A 16,187-nucleotide genomic window follows, 5' to 3' on the forward strand; every position below is an offset into this window, starting at 1 on the left:
AAAATTCATCCAATGTTGGCGTTTTTGGAGATATGGGATGGTTATTTCCCCTTATTGAAGAAAGGACTGAAGTTTTTCGTCCGTACTGTCGCGTTAATTCTAATTCACATTTGCTATAAGCAGATGTATACTTTGTTGAACGCGCGAGAAAGCAGTCCACGTTTCAACCAAGACTTCCAACGGAGAAGACACATCTGCTTAGTATCGGAACACTTCCAGATATGGTGACTTTTAGATTCCAATGACAGATGCTTGGGGTTCTACCCAAATACGTCTCAACCTCATCGTCGGATATTCCAACAATTTGTCGTGCTCTAGCAAAGAACTTCTGGTCCTATGCGGTGAGGGACTGCATTGGTTATGACAGTTTTGAATGAAATTATGCAGCGGCCCGCCTAACGTCCTCACTTGTTCGAAATATTTCTCGCAATGAATCGAGAGCTTGCAAAATCTCTAGCGTAATGAACGTACATCTTTGCTGTAATACGTTAACTCTACTTCAAGAGTTTAGTTTGGAAGAGATCACTGTGAATAAACCCATGTTAATACAATTGTCTCACTGTGATGAGCGAAACATGATTCTCCGTAACAGGTTGTTCTCCGCGAAAGCCATTAGTCTCTGGTAAACGAATCTGTTGCCAACTGAATTCATTCGATGTGGATGTTTTCAGAATTGTATGATATCACGGGAGCATAGTCACCAATCCATCCTAACATTAATTACACCGTTCCCAATTCTTGTTAACGTGTTCATCGCTTTCTCTCTACTGTTCACCGCCTTCTCTCTACTGTTCAACGTCGCCTACAAAACCTCTGTGTCTGACGTTGTTCTTCATTTCTTCAGCCAAAGAAAAAGCCAAAGCACTGACGATATTGTTCTACATTGTTGTCAAGGCCTTATACATGATGACATTGTTCTACATTGTTATCAAGGCCTTATACAAGGCTTTATACATGATGTCATTGTTCTACATTGTTGTCAAGGCCTTATACATGATGACATTGTTCTACATTGTTATCAAGGCTTTATACATTATGTCATTGTTCTACATTGTTGTCAAGGCTTTATACATGATGACATTGTTCTACATTGTTGTCAATGCCTTATACATGATGTCATTGTTCTACATTGTTGTCAAGGCCTTATACATGATGACATTGTTCTACATTGTTGTCAAGGCCTTATACATGATGACATTGTTCTACATTGTTATCAAGGCTTTATACATGATGTCATTGTTCTACATTGTTGTCAAGGCTTTATACATGATGACATTGTTCTACATTGTTGTCAAGGCCTTATACATGATGACATTGTTCTACATTGTTGTCAAGGCCTTATACATGATGACATTGTTCTACATTGTTATCAAGGCTTTATACATGATGTCATTGTTCTACATTGTTGTCAAGGCTTTATACATGATGACATTGTTCTACATTGTTGTCAATGCCTTATACATGATGTCATTGTTCTACATTGTTGTCAAGGCCTTATACATGATGACATTGTTCTACATTGTTGTCAAGGCCTTATACATGATGACATTGTTCTACATTGTTATCAAGGCTTTATACATGATGTCATTGTTCTACATTGTTGTCAAGGCTTTATACATGATGATGACATTGTTCTACATTGTTGTCAATGCCTTATACATGATGTCATTGTTCTACATTGTTGTCAAGGCCTTATACATGATGACATTGTTCTACATTGTTGGCAATGTTTTATACATGATGACATTGTTCTACATTGTTGTCAAGGCCTTATACATGATGCCATTGTTCTACATTGTTGTCAAGGCCTTATACCTGATGCCATTGTTCTACATTGTTGTCAATGCCTTATATATGATGACATATTTCTGCATTGTTGTCAAGGCTTTGAACATGATGTCATTGTTCTACGTTGTTGTCAATGTCTTATATATGATGACAATGTTCAACATTGTATTTGTTCAATATTGTTACCATTTGATAATGTAATATTGTATCATTTTATTATAATCGTTGGCAATTTGTGGTAGAAACAGGTAGACTGCATTTATTCTTTTAAGAAATATTAGATAATGCTGAATGTGATTAGTATCAGTTTTGTGCCCAGTATGCTAGGTACAACATCTGGTATTGTTGTACCGTGTTTGTGTTAATGTGATTTATCTTAAGGGGAAAGGTAACAAAAGATATGTCAATTTAAACAAACAAGACTTTAGTTTAAACAACAGTACACAAACAAGCACTTGTAAATGGGTTTGGAAAATAAGCTTTGTGTGTGAAAATATTTCCAATTGACGTCAATGATTTTGTCACTGTGTAATGTACCATGTAACATGTGACAGAAATTCAGAAGCGGGTCTTGTGTGGAGGCGAAGCTGCAAATCTCAACAATTCGCATTTGTAATACACGTATTTGTTTTTTTTCGGATACATCGACGTTCTGTTTCATTTGTATAAGAAAGGAGAACATTGTGATATTATATTTCTAATGAACATGTACAAGAAAACACAGAATTTTGAAAATCAAATTACGATTTCTATGTATAGTAAAAATCAGATGATTACACGAGTGTCTGTACACGCCTTTAGTTATCTTTGCCAGCACTGAATTAGTACACAAAATGATAACAATTGCTATTATCTTTAAAAGTACATTGTAATTACGAGTTTGTTATCTGCCATCAGAAAGCATATATACAAAAATCGTTTGTTATATATTTGGAAACATCTTATTTTATCGGCTTCGATTTCGTTTGCTAACCAAACAATTGCTGCTCCGATGGAATTTGGAAACTGAAGAACGAGGTTGAATCTGCGAATACAAAACCAACGGACAGCTTCAATAGTAGTTAGTGTCTTACATCTAAAAAACGTAGATGCAAAATTTAGAAATTTCCCCGCAGAGTATGAAGTAATAATCCCGAGATAGGGAACCTTATCCCTCAGACTTCATTCGCTTCCTTTTTATTCAAAATTGCACTTGCTACACTGCTACTTTATGGTGGATTTTGTTGTCTATCAAAACACTGCTACTCCGTGGCGGATTGTGTTGTCTATCAAAACACTGCTACTCCGTGGCGGATTGTGTTGTCTATCAAAACACTGCTACTTTATGGTGGATTTTGTTGTCTATCAAAACACTGCTACTCCATGTTGGATTTTGTTGTCTATCAAAACACTGCTACTCCGTGGCGGATTGTGTTGTCTATCAAAACACTGCTACTCCGTGGCGGATTGTGTTGTCTATCAAAACACTGCTACTTTATGGTGGATTTTGTTGTCTATCAAAACACTGCTACTCCATGGTGGATTTTGTTTTTCTATCAAAACACTGAAATCAAAACACTGCTACTCCGTGGCGGATTGTGTTGTCTATCAAAACACTGCTACTTTATGGTGGATTTTGTTGTCTATCAAAACACTGCTACTCCATGGTGGATTTTGTTTTTCTATCAAAACACTGCTACTCCGTGGCGGATTGTGTTGTCTATCAAAACACTGCTACTCCGTGGCGGATTGTGTTGTCTATCAAAACACTGCTACTCTGTGGTGGATTTTGTTGTCTATCAAAACACTGCTACTTCGTGGCGGATTGTGTTGTCTATCAAAACACTGCTACTCCGTGGCGGATTGTGTTGTCTATCAAAACACTGCTACTCCGTGGCGGATTGTGTTGTCTATCAAAACACTGCTACTTTATGGTGGATTTTGTTGTCTATAAAAACACTGCTACTCCGTGGCGGATTGTGTTGTCTATCAAAACACTGCTACTCCATGTTGGATTTTGTTGTCTATCAAAACACTGCTACTCCATGGTGGATTTTGTTTTTCTATCAAAACACTGCTACTCCGTGGCGGATTTTGTTGTCTATCAAAACACTGCTACTCCGTGGTGGATTGTGTTGTCTATCAAAACACTGCTACTTTATGGTGGATTTTGTTGTCTATCAAAACACTGCTACTCCATGGTGGATTTTCTTTTTCTATCAAAACACTGCTACTCCGTGGCGGATTGTGTTGTCTATCAAAACACTGCTACTCCGTGGCGGATTGTGTTGTCTATCAAAACACTGCTACTCTGTCTATCAAAACACTGCTACTTGGTTTTGTTGTCTATCAAAACACTGCTACTTTATGGTGGATTTTGTTGTCTATCAAAACACTGCTACTCCGTGGTGGATTGTGTTGTCTATCAAAACACTGCTACTTTATGGTGGATTTTGTTGTCTATAAAAACACTGCTACTCAAAATCAAAACACTGCTACTTTATGGTGGATTTTGTTGGCTACTCCGTGGCGGATTGTGTTGTCTATCAAAACACTGCTACTCCATGTTGGATTTTGTTGTCTATCAAAACACTGCTACTCTGTGGTGGATTTTGTTGTCTATCAAAACACTGCTACTCCATGTTGGATTTTGTTGTCTATCAAAACACTGCTACTCTGTGGTGGATTGTGTTGTCTATCAAAACACTGCTACTCCGTGGCGGATTGTGTTGTCTATCAAAACACTGCTACTTTATGGTGGATTTTGTTGTCTATCAAAACACTGCTACTCCGGATGTTGGATTTTGTTGTCTATCAAAACACTGCTACTCCGTGGCGGATTGTGTTGTCTATCAAAACACTGCTACTCCGTGGCGGATTGTGTTGTCTATCAAAACACTGCTACTTTATGGTGGATTTTGTTGTCTATCAAAACACTGCTACTCCATGGTGGATTGTGTTTGTTGTTGTCTATCAAAACACTGCTACTCCGTGGCGGATTGTGTTGTCTATCAAAACACTGCTACTCCGTGGTGGATTGTGTTGTCTATCAAAACACTGCTACTTTATGGTGGATTTTGTTGTCTATCAAAACACTGCTACTCCGTGGCGGATTGTGTTGTCTATCAAAACACTGCTACTCCGTGGCGGATTGTGTTGTCTATCAAAACACTGCTACTCTGTGGTGGATTTTGTTGTCTATCAAAACACTGCTACTCTGTGGTGGATTTTGTTGTCTATCAAAACACTGCTACTCCGTGGCGGATTGTGTTGTCTATCAAAACACTGCTACTTTATGGTGGATTTTGTTGTCTATCAAAACACTGCTACTCCGTGGCGGATTGTGTTGTCTATCAAAACACTGCTACTTTATGGTGGATTTTGTTGTCTATCAAAACACTGCTACTCTGTGGTGGATTTTGTTGTCTATCAAAACACTGCTACTCTGTGGTGGATTTTGTTGTCTATCAAAACACTGCTACTCCGTGGCGGATTGTGTTGTCTATCAAAACACTGCTACTCCATGTTGGATTTTGTTGTCTATCAAAACACTGCTACTCTGTGGTGGATTTTGTTGTCTATCAAAACACTGCTACTCTGTGGTGGATTTTGTTGTCTATCAAAACACTGCTACTCCATGTTGTCTATCAAAACACTGCTACTCCATGTTGGATTTTGTTGTCTATCAAAACACTGCTACTCTGTGGTGGATTTTGTTGTCTATCAAAACACTGCTACTTTATGGTGGATTTTGTTGTCTATCAAAACACTGCTACTCCGTGGCGGATTTTGTTGGCTATCAAAACACTGCTACTCTGTGGCGGTTTTTGTTGTCTATCAAAACACTGCTACCCAGGGTAGATTTTGTTGTCTATCAAAACACTGCTACTTTATGGCGGATTGTGTTGTCTATCAAAACACTGCTACTCTGTGGTGGATTTTGTTGTCTATCAAAACACTGCTACTTTCTGGTGGATTTTGTTGTCAATCAAAACACTGCTACTCTGTGGTGGATTTTGTTGTCTATAAAAACACTGCTACTCTGTGGTGGATTTTGTTGTCAATCAAAACACTGCTACTTTATGTTGGATTTGTTGTCTATCAAAACACTGCTACTCTGTGGTGGATTTTGTTGTCTATCAAAACACTGCTACTCTGTGGTGGATTTTGTTGTCTATCAAAACACTGCTACTCTGTGGTGGATTTTGTTGTCTATCAAAACACTGCTACTCTATGGTGGATTGTGTTGTCTATCAAAACACTGCTACTCCGGGGCGGATTGTGTTGTCTATCAAAACACTGCTACTCTGTGGTGGATTTTGTTGTCAATCAAAACACTGCTACTTTATGGCGGTTTTTGTTGTCTATCAAAACACTGCTACCCAGGGTAGATTTTGTTGTCTATCAAAACACTGCTACTCCGTGGCGGATTGTGTTGTCTATCAAAACACTGCTACTCCGTGGCGGATTTTGTTGTCTATCAAAACACTGCTACTCCGGGGCGGATTTTGTTGTCTATCAAAACACTGCTACTCTGTGGTGGATTTTGTTGTCTATCAAAACACTGCTACTTTATGGTGGATTTTGTTGTCTATCAAAACACTGCTACTCCGTGGCGGATTTTGTTGTCTATCAAAACACTGCTACTCCGTGGCGGATTTTGTTGTCTATAAAAACACTGCTACTCCGTGGCGGATTGTGTTGTCTATCAAAACACTGCTACTCCGTGGCGGATTGTGTTGTCTATCAAAACACTGCTACTCTGTGGTGGATTTTGTTGTCTATCAAAACACTGCTACTCCGTGGCGGATTTTGTTGTCTATCAAAACACTGCTACTTCGTGGCGGATTGTGTTGTCTATCAAAACACTGCTACTCCTCGGCGGATTGTGTTGTCTATCAAAACACTGCTACTCCGTGGCGGATTTTGTTGTCTATCAAAACACTGCTACTCCGTGGCGGTTTTTGTTGTCTATCAAAACACTGCTACCCATGGTAGATTTTGTTGTCTATCAAAACACTGCTAACCCATGATAGATTTTGTTGTCTATCAAAACACTGCTATTCTGTTGTAGATAGTGTGGTCTATCAAAACACTGCTACTCCGTTGTAGATAGTATGGTCTATCAAAACACTGCTACTTCGTTGTAGATAGTGTGGTCTATCAAAACACTGCTTCTTCGTCGTAGATAGTGTGTTCTACCAAAATACTGCTACTCCGTGGCGGATTTTGCTGTCTATCAGTAGCCTTTATGAGTTTGGATTAAAAACAAAACAAAAATTAAAAAAAAAAAAACATATAAGGAGCTATGACATATTGATATCGGTCGATTCCCGAATATGCCGCACAAACCAAGATTACTATCGACCGAGGACGTTGTGTTCGGTTATTGGGACATAATTAGGGATCCAATCTATATGAGATATAATAGCATTTGAAAGTCAAAATATTATGTAAGTCGGAGATTAAAAAATTGTTCATCTACAGTCTGATTTCAAATCGATGGTACATGAATTAGCTAACGACGTGAGCACACCATTATGTATGTGTTAATACGCTACGGAATTAGTGTAACACATCGAAGCGAAGGTTTCAAAACTCCACCTAAATGAGGCGTCAACAGCGCAGAATCAGTGACAATCTGATATGTAGGTGTCAACACAGCGAAGTGTCAATACTCAACAATATCGTTGTCAACAAACTGAAGTGTTGTTGTCAACAATCCTCAATATCGACGTCCAAACTCCAGTCTACAAGTGTAATACTCGGTTCCTTCCATATCAACATCCCCTCCACCTTTGTAAAATCGTGTCATTCCAACCTCCTGAGTGAATACTCTGTTACACCTGTGTCTTTACTCCCTCCACCCTTGTCAATGTTCTGTTACACCTGTGTCTTTACTCCCTCCACCCGTGTCAACGTTCTGTTACACCTTTGTCTATACTCCCTCCACCCGTGTCAATGTTCTGTTACACCTTTGTCTATACTCCCTCCACCCGTGTCAATGTTCTGCTCCACCTGTGTCTATACTCCCTCCACCCGTGTCAATGTTCTGTTACACCTGTGTCTATACTCCCTCCACCCGTGTCAATGTTCTGTTACACCTGTGTCTATACTCCCTCCACCCGTGTCAATGTTCTGTTACACCTGTGTCTATACTCCCTCCACCCGTGTCAATGTTCTGCTCCACCTGTGTCTATACTCCCTCCACCCGTGTCAATGTTCTGTTACACCTGTGTCTATACTCCCTCCACCCGTGTCAATGTTCTGTTACACCTGTGTCTATACTCCCTCCACCCGTGTCAATGTTCTGCTCCACCTGTGTCTATACTCCCTCCACCCGTGTCAATGTTCTGTTACACCTGTGTCTATACTCCCTCCACCCTTGTCAATGTTCTGTTACACCTGTGTCTTTACTCCCTCCACCCGTGTCAACGTTCTGTTACACCTGTGTCTATATTCCCTTCACCCGTGTCAACGTTCTGTTACACCTATGTCTATATTCCCTCCACCTGTTTCTACTGCCTCAGGTTATATAACCATAATGATGACCTCCCATTGATTCTCTTAATTATGGTTGAAAAGGTCAAAGGTCGGACAGGTGTCGCTTAGGTCTACCGATGGGAGACGACCCTTTTGAGATACAAATTTATCCAATTAGATTTATCTCTGCTGTACGGTATCACGATGAATCAGCGTGGGAGCACAATGTGAGCAGAAAGTTTGATAACATTTCACGGAGCAATCAGCTTCAGTAATGATACAAAATTCTGTTGTCCGACAATGTCATAGTGATCAATGAGGATTAAACATGTACCGAGTATCTAGTGTAGCAGAATCAGTAGCTGTTATAGGGACTATATCTAGTGTAGCAGAATCAGTAGCTGTTATAGGGACTATATCTAGTGTAGCGGCATCAGTACCTGTTATAGGGCCTATATCTACTGAAGCGGCATCAGTACCTGTTATAGGGACTATATCTAGTGTAGCAGCATCAATACCTGTTATAGGGACTATATCTAGTGTAGCAGCATCAATACCTGTTATAGGGACTATATCTAGTGTAGCAGAATCAGTAGCTGTTATAGAGACTATATCTAGTGTAGCAGCATCAATACCTGTTATAGGGACTATATCTAGTGTAGCAGCATCAATACCTGTTATAGGGACTTTATCTAGTGTAGCAGAATCAGTAGCTGTTATAGGGACTATATCTAGTGTAGCAGAATCAGTAGCTGTTATAGGGACTATATCTAGTGTAGCAGAATCAGTACCTGTTATAGAGACTATATCTAGTGTAGCAGCATCAATACCTGTTATAGGGACTATATCTAGTGTAGCAGAATCAGTAGCTGTTATAGAGACGATATCTAGTGTAGCGGCATCAGTACCTGTTATAGAGACTATATCTAGTGAAGCAGCATCAGTACCTGTTGTAGGGACTATATCTAGTGTAGCAGAATCAGTAGCTGTTATAGGGACTATATCTAGTGTAACGGCATCAGTACCTGTTATAGGGACTATATCTAGTGTAGCAGCATCAGTACCTGTTATAGGGACTATATCTAGTGTAGCGGCATCAGTACCTGTTATAGGGACTATATCTAGTGTAGCGGCATCAGTACCTGTTATAGGGACTATATCTAGTGTAGCAGAATCAGTACCTGTTATAGAGACTATATCTAGTGTAGCGGCATCAGTACCTGTTATAGGGACTATATCTAGTGTAGCAGAATCAGTACCTGTTATAGAGACTATATCTAGTGTAGCGGCATCAGTACCTGTTATAGGGACTATATCTAGTGTAGCAGCATCAGTACCTGTTATAGGGACTATATCTAGTGTAGCAGAATCAGTACCTGTTATAGAGACTATATCTAGTGTAGCAGCATCAGTACCTGTTATAGGGACTATATCTAGTGTAGCAGAATCAGTACCTGTTATAGAGACTATATCTAGTGTAGCGGCATCAGTACCTGTTATAGAGACTATATCTAGTGAAGCAGCATCAGTACCTGTTGTAGGGACTATATCTAGTGTAGCAGAATCAGTAGCTGTTATAGGGACTATATCTAGTGTAACGGCATCAGTACCTGTTATAGGGACTATATCTAGTGTAGCAGCATCAGTAGCTGTTATAGGGACTATATCTAGTGTAGCGGCATCAGTACCTGTTATAGGGACTATATCTAGTGTAGCGGCATCAGTACTTGTTATAGGGACTATATCTAGTGAAGCGGCATCAGTACTTGTTATAGGGACTATATCTAGTGAAGCGGCATCAGTACCTGTTATAGGGACTATATCTAGTGTAGCGGCATCAGTACCTGTTATAGGGACTATATCTAGTGTAGCGGCATCAGTACCTGTTATAGGGACTATATCTAGTGAAGCGGCATCAGTACCTGTTATAGGGATTATATCTAGTGTAGCGGCATCAGTACCTGTTATAGGGACTATATCTAGTGTAGCGGCATCAGTACCTGTTATAGGGACTATATCTAGTGTAGCAGCATCAGTACCTGTTATAGGGACTATATCTAGTGTAGCGGCATCAGTACCTGTTATAGGGCCTATATCTAGTGAAGCAGCATCAGTACCTATTATAGGGACTATATCTAGTGTAGCAGAATCAGTAGCTGTTATAGGGACTATATCTAGTGTAGCAGCATCAATACCTGTTATAGGGACTATATCTAGTGAAGCAGCATCAGTACCTGTTATGGGGACTATATCTAGTGTAGCAGAATCAGTAGCTGTTATAGGGACTATATCTAGTGTAGCAGCATCAATACCTGTTATAGGGACTATATCTAGTGTAGCGGCGTCAGTACCTGTTATAGGGACTATATCTAGTGAAGCAGCATCAGTACCTGTTATAGGGACTATATCTAGTGTAGCAGCATCGGTACCCCGGTACAACAATGAGTTGGGTTATTGGCTGGCTACGGGATATAATAGTAGGTTGGAAAGAGGTAGAGCAATTGATACAATTATTGTTTGGGTTAATCATAGGGTTGTTGATACTATTATGGATTTTGTTTCAGGTGTGTTAGGAAATATTATTATGGTCTGGGTTATAGATACTGTAGGGGACAAAATAAGGGGTTGAGTTAGAGGTAAGGTTGGGGTTATAATAATTGTTTATATTACAGTTCGTGTTATACTAGAGATTGAGGTATCAATATTTATTGGTGTTTTCATTTTAGGGTGCTTCTTTTGTTGACTATTTTCCACAATGCTGTTTGGTATTATCTATTAAAATTACTTTTAAAGTTGTTATAAAATAATAAGTTTTAATTAAGGTTTATTAATGTACAATGTAAATATTACAACAACTAGTCTAAAACAGGAGGATTACCTTACAGCCAATAGAAGGAATCACTCTGGTTGTTCAGTTACATCATCAGAAGCAATGAGTCTATTCTAATGATATAATCTAACATGTTATCGGTAAAAATAACATTTCACTATGTCAGCAAAATGGTCTATACTCAGATCGTTAGTTTCCGTTTCCCTGTGATACTTGTTGAAATGTTGTAGAATAAGTATTGTCAGCTACGGAGATTAGGAATTTTAAAAACAGCACTCTTTGTAATATGTTTCTGTCTAAGCAATTTACCGACACGCCAACGCAAAACGGAGACATATCTAAACTTTAGCGAACCAACAGGCCGGACGTATCAGTGTACTAATATGGCCATTCATGGCTATAAAGAGTGCTTATATTTTGTCCCCTGCTGTTTCTATTACCTGTGCTCCCGAGTACGCGATCAGCTGACAAGGATCAGTCCCGGCATGTGATGATATCGATTTTCCTGGTTCCGATGAAATGAGGAAATTAACGGAAATGACATCATAAGAAATGATTTCCCGCTTATTTTATTCTGATATCCGTTTATTTACGTTTTGTTAATTGCCTCTCGGTATATTTAGAACAGCTAACTTGAAATTACATTGTTAGATCTTTGATGCGGTATTTGTTTCAGAAGAGCTGACCAATTTAACCGCTCAAGTAGATACCCCAGTCATTAGAATAATAAGACCAAGCCAATTAGTTGAATACTTATAGGTCAATAACAATTCTCAAACATCAATGCTAAACTCAGTACTTGTTTTGAGGTTAAATCTCCATCTAAGTCTATATACCTGATACTGCATTGTTATGAAGCACTTATTTGCTAAATTATTTTAAAACGATTTTAATCATTTTAATAACCTGGTACATTATTATGTTTGCAGAAGCCGTACTGAAGAGTTTTCGGCAGTAAAGAGTTGCTACACAAACTATCCCTTGTTGGCGTTAATTGGCTGTGAAACATCAGGTAATCAAACAATTTGCACATATTAACTATTGTACTAGAATTCGCATATTCAAAAGCTTCAAAACTGTCACAGCACAGAATGCCATGCTTTATTAGCATGAAGAGAAAAAATGAATTGAAGCTGGATTTAAGTTGAAATAAACAAACCTGATTCGGTGAGAAATTTCAATTTCAAGAAACATTACACGCAATAAAGATATTATAGCGATAGAGTGTAAATGGCTGACACATTTCATCACTGTACTTTATCAGCAACTCCGAGTGCGCCGATATATCATTCGAATGGGTAACACATCGAGGATCCAATCGAACAAAACACATTTCAAAAAGAATGTAAAAACATATCCTAGAAAATATTCAGTATGTCGAGACTCCACTGCCAGAACACGTTCTAGTAATTATCCGATCTGTCGAGACTCCACTGTAAGAACACATTGTAGAAAGTATCGGGTCATTCGAGACCCCATTGTAAGAACACATTGTAGAAAGTATCGGGTCTGTCGAGACTCCACTGTAAGAACACATTGTAGAAAGTATCGGGTCTGTCGAGACTCCACTGTAAGAACACATTGTAGAAAGTATCGGGTCTGTCGAGACTCCACTGTAAGAACACATTGTAGAAAGTATCGGGTCTGTCGAGACTCCACTGTAAGAACACATTGTAGAAAGTATCGGGTCTGTCGAGACTCCACTGTAAGAACACATTGTAGAAAGTATCGGGTCTGTCGAGACTCCACTGTAAGAACACATTGTAGAAAGTATCGGGTCTGTCGAGACTCCACTGTAAGAACACATTGTAGAAAGTATCCGGTCTATCGAGACTCCACTGTAAGAACACATTGTAGAAAGTATCGGGTCTGTCGAGACTCCACTGTAAGAACACATTGTAGAAAGTATCGGGTCTGTCGAGACTCCACTGTAAGAACACATTGTAGAAAGTATCGGGTCTGTCGAGACTCCACTGTAAGAACACATTGTAGAAAGTATCGGGTCATTCGAGACCCCATTGTAAGAACACATTGTAGAAAGTATCGGGTCTGTCGAGACTCCACTGTAAGAACACATTGTAGAAAGTATCGGGTCTGTCGAGACTCCACTGTAAGAACACATTGTAGAAAGTATCGGGTCTGTCGAGACTCCACTGTAAGAACACATTGTAGAAAGTATCGGGTCATTCGAGACCCCATTGTAAGAACACATTGTAGAAAGTATCGGGTCTGTCGAGACTCCACTGTAAGAACACATTGTAGAAAGTATCGGGTCTGTCGAGACTCCACTGTAAGAACACATTGTAGAAAGTATCGGGTCTGTCGAGACTCCACTGTAAGAACACATTGTAGAAAGTATCGGGTCTGTCGAGACTCCACTGTAAGAACACATTGTAGAAAGTATCGGGTCTGTCGAGACTCCACTGTAAGAACACATTGTAGAAAGTATCCGGTCTGTCGAGACTCCACTGTAAGAACACATTGTAGAAAGAAAGAACACATTGTAGAAAGTATCGGGTCTGTCGAGACTCCACTGTAAGAACACATTGTAGAAAGTATCGGGTCTGTCGAGACTCCACTGTAAGAACACATTGTAGAAAGTATCGGGTCTGTCGAGACTCCACTGTAAGAACACATTGTAGAAAGTATCGGGTCTGTCGAGACTCCACTGTAAGAACACATTGTAGAAAGTATCGGGTCTGTCGAGACTCCACTGTAAGAACACATTGTAGAAAGTATCCGGTCTATCGAGACTCCACTGTAAGAACACATTGTAGAAAGTATCGGGTCTGTCGAGACTCCACTGTAAGAACACATTGTAGAAAGTATCGGGTCTGTCGAGACTCCACTGTAAGAACACATTGTAGAAAGTATCGGGTCTGTCGAGACTCCACTGTAAGAACACATTGTAGAAAGTATCCGGTCTGTCGAGACTCCACTGTAAGAACACATTCTAGAAAGTATCGGTCTGTCGGTCTGTCGAAAGACTCCACTGTAAGAACACGTTCTAGAAAGTATCCGGTCTGTCGAGATCACTGCCAGAACACGTTCTAGAAAGTATCCGGTCTGTCGAGACTCCACTGTGAGAACACGTTCTAGAAAGTATCCGGTCTATCGATGCTAAACTGTTACGAACAAAGCTACAAAGTATCCGGTCTGTCGAGACTTCACTGTCAGAACACATTGTAGAAAGTATCGGGTCTGTCGAGACTCCACTGTAAGAACACATTGTAGAAAGTATCGGGTCTGTCGAGACTCCACTGTAAGAACACATTGTAGAAAGTATCGGGTCTGTCGAGACTCCACTGTAAGAACACATTGTAGAAAGTATCGGGTCTGTCGAGACTCCACTGTAAGAACACATTGTAGAAAGTATCGGGTCTGTCGAGACTCCACTGTAAGAACACATTCTAGAAAGTATCCGGTCTGTCGAGACTTAACTGCCAGAACACGTTCTAGAAAGTATCCGGTCTGTCGAGACTCCACTGTAAGAACACGTTCTAGAAAGTATCCGGTCTGTCGAGACTTCACTGCCAGAACACGTTCTAGAAAGTATCCGGTCTGTCGAGACTCCACTGTGAGAACACGTTCTAGAAAGTATCCGGTCTATCGATGCTAAACTGTTACGAACAAAGCTACAAAGTATCCGGTCTGTCGAGACTTCACTGTCAGAACACGTTCTAGAAAGTATCGGGTCTGTCGAGACTCCACTGTTAGAACACATTGTAAAAAGTATCCATTCTGTCGAGACTCCACTGTAAGAACACATTGTAGAAAGTATCCATTCTGTCGAGACTCCACTGTAAGAACACATTCTAGTAATTATCTGATCTGTCGAGACTCCACTGCAAGAACATATTCTAGAAAGTATCCGGTCTGTCGAGACTCCACTGTAAGAACACATTCCAGAAAGTATGCGGTCTGTCGAGACTCCACTGTAAGAACACATTCTGGAAAGTATCTAGTCTGTCGAGACTCCACTGTAAGAACGCATTATAGAAAGTATCCGATCTGTCGAGACCCCACTGTAAGAACACATTCTAGAAAGTATCCGAACTGTCGAGACCCCACTGTAAGAACACATTCTAGAAAGTATCCATTCTGTCGAGACTCCACTGTAAGAACACATTCTAGAAAGTATCCGGTTTGTCGAGTCTCCACTGTAAGAACACGGTCTAGAAAGTATCCGGTCTATCGAGACTTCACTGCCAGAACACATTCTAGAAAGTATCCGGTCTATCGAGACTCCACTGTAAGAACACATTCTAGAAAGTATCCGGTCTATCGAGACTCCACTGTAAGAACACGTTCTAGAAAGTATCCGGTCTATCGATGCTTAACTGTTACGAACAAAGCTACAAAGTATTCGGTTTGTTGAGTCTCCACTATAATGAAAAATACTATAGATTATCCAGGCTTGTCAGTCTCGATTGTAACTGGTCTATCGAGACCTCGTTGTATAAAGACACATAAGTGAATACCATCTTCTCGATGGGAAAATAAAATGAGATGATATATTGTTAAATAGCGATGCTTCATACAACTTTATCTCCCTTCTAGAACTCGTAATGATACTGAGGGCCAAAATAATTGAAATTTAGTAGGGGATTGAAGTACGATCAAGGCCAAGTTGAAATGACTGATATCATATGCATCCTATATGTTTATTGACTTTGTTTATAAAGTATCTGTGGCGTAGCCTGGAAGCCACAGTGCAATGGATTTCGTGGATAATGAAACTCGTCCATGTAAACAATTACAACGATAGAAAAGTTGTATGTGATAATTGCTTGTTTACTGGCCTGACTTCCGAATGTACGTATGGCCGCTGCCCGGCCGTCTTCAGATGCCAGGTATTGATTGGAAGGCTATTGGACTGACGTGACGACATTGTTATTGCTAAACCACCAGAACCACAAACAATGTTTGTGACGACCCCCTTGAGATGATCAGAGTTTCACTGAAGTTAATTTGTCCACAAAAACAATCACATCTAAACGTGAGCAGAAGTAGCCAGACTAAACGACGTCACTAAATTAGATTCGTGGAGAGGATACGCAAGGAGACCAAAACAGCCAAGAACAAGGCCGATACAGTAACAGGAAGG

The 16,187-nt window shown here is 39.9% G+C and overlaps 1 protein-coding gene across 1 annotated transcript; it reads left to right on the forward strand.

The window, feature by feature from the left end:
* Window positions 1–8,578: 8,578 nt before the first annotated feature.
* On the forward strand, window positions 8,579–12,038 carry LOC132543357 (calphotin-like). Its single transcript, XM_060206849.1, has 2 exons — window positions 8,579–10,742; window positions 12,010–12,038. The coding sequence occupies exons 1-2, from the start codon at window positions 8,579–8,581 to the stop codon at window positions 12,036–12,038; spliced, it is 2,193 nt and encodes a 730-aa protein (XP_060062832.1).
* The last annotated feature ends 4,149 nt before the right edge of the window (window positions 12,039–16,187 follow it).

Source organism: Ylistrum balloti, unplaced genomic scaffold, assembly GCF_031769215.1.
Source record: "Ylistrum balloti isolate Yb309-2 unplaced genomic scaffold, AGI_CSIRO_Ybal_v1 Utg369754, whole genome shotgun sequence".
NCBI classification, from domain to species: Eukaryota; Metazoa; Mollusca; class Bivalvia; order Pectinida; family Pectinidae; genus Ylistrum; species Ylistrum balloti.

What these genes read in the sequence shown, in the direction of transcription:
- LOC132543357 (XM_060206849.1), top strand. Translation starts at nt 8,579, where the DNA reads ATGTACCGAGTATCTAGTGTAGCAGAATCAGTAGCTGTTATAGGGACT. An exon ending in TAATAGTAGGTTGGAAAGAG is followed by an intron (nt 10,743 to 12,009) that starts GTAGAGCAATTG and finishes TTATGTTTGCAG; the next exon opens with AAGCCGTACTGAAGAGTTTT.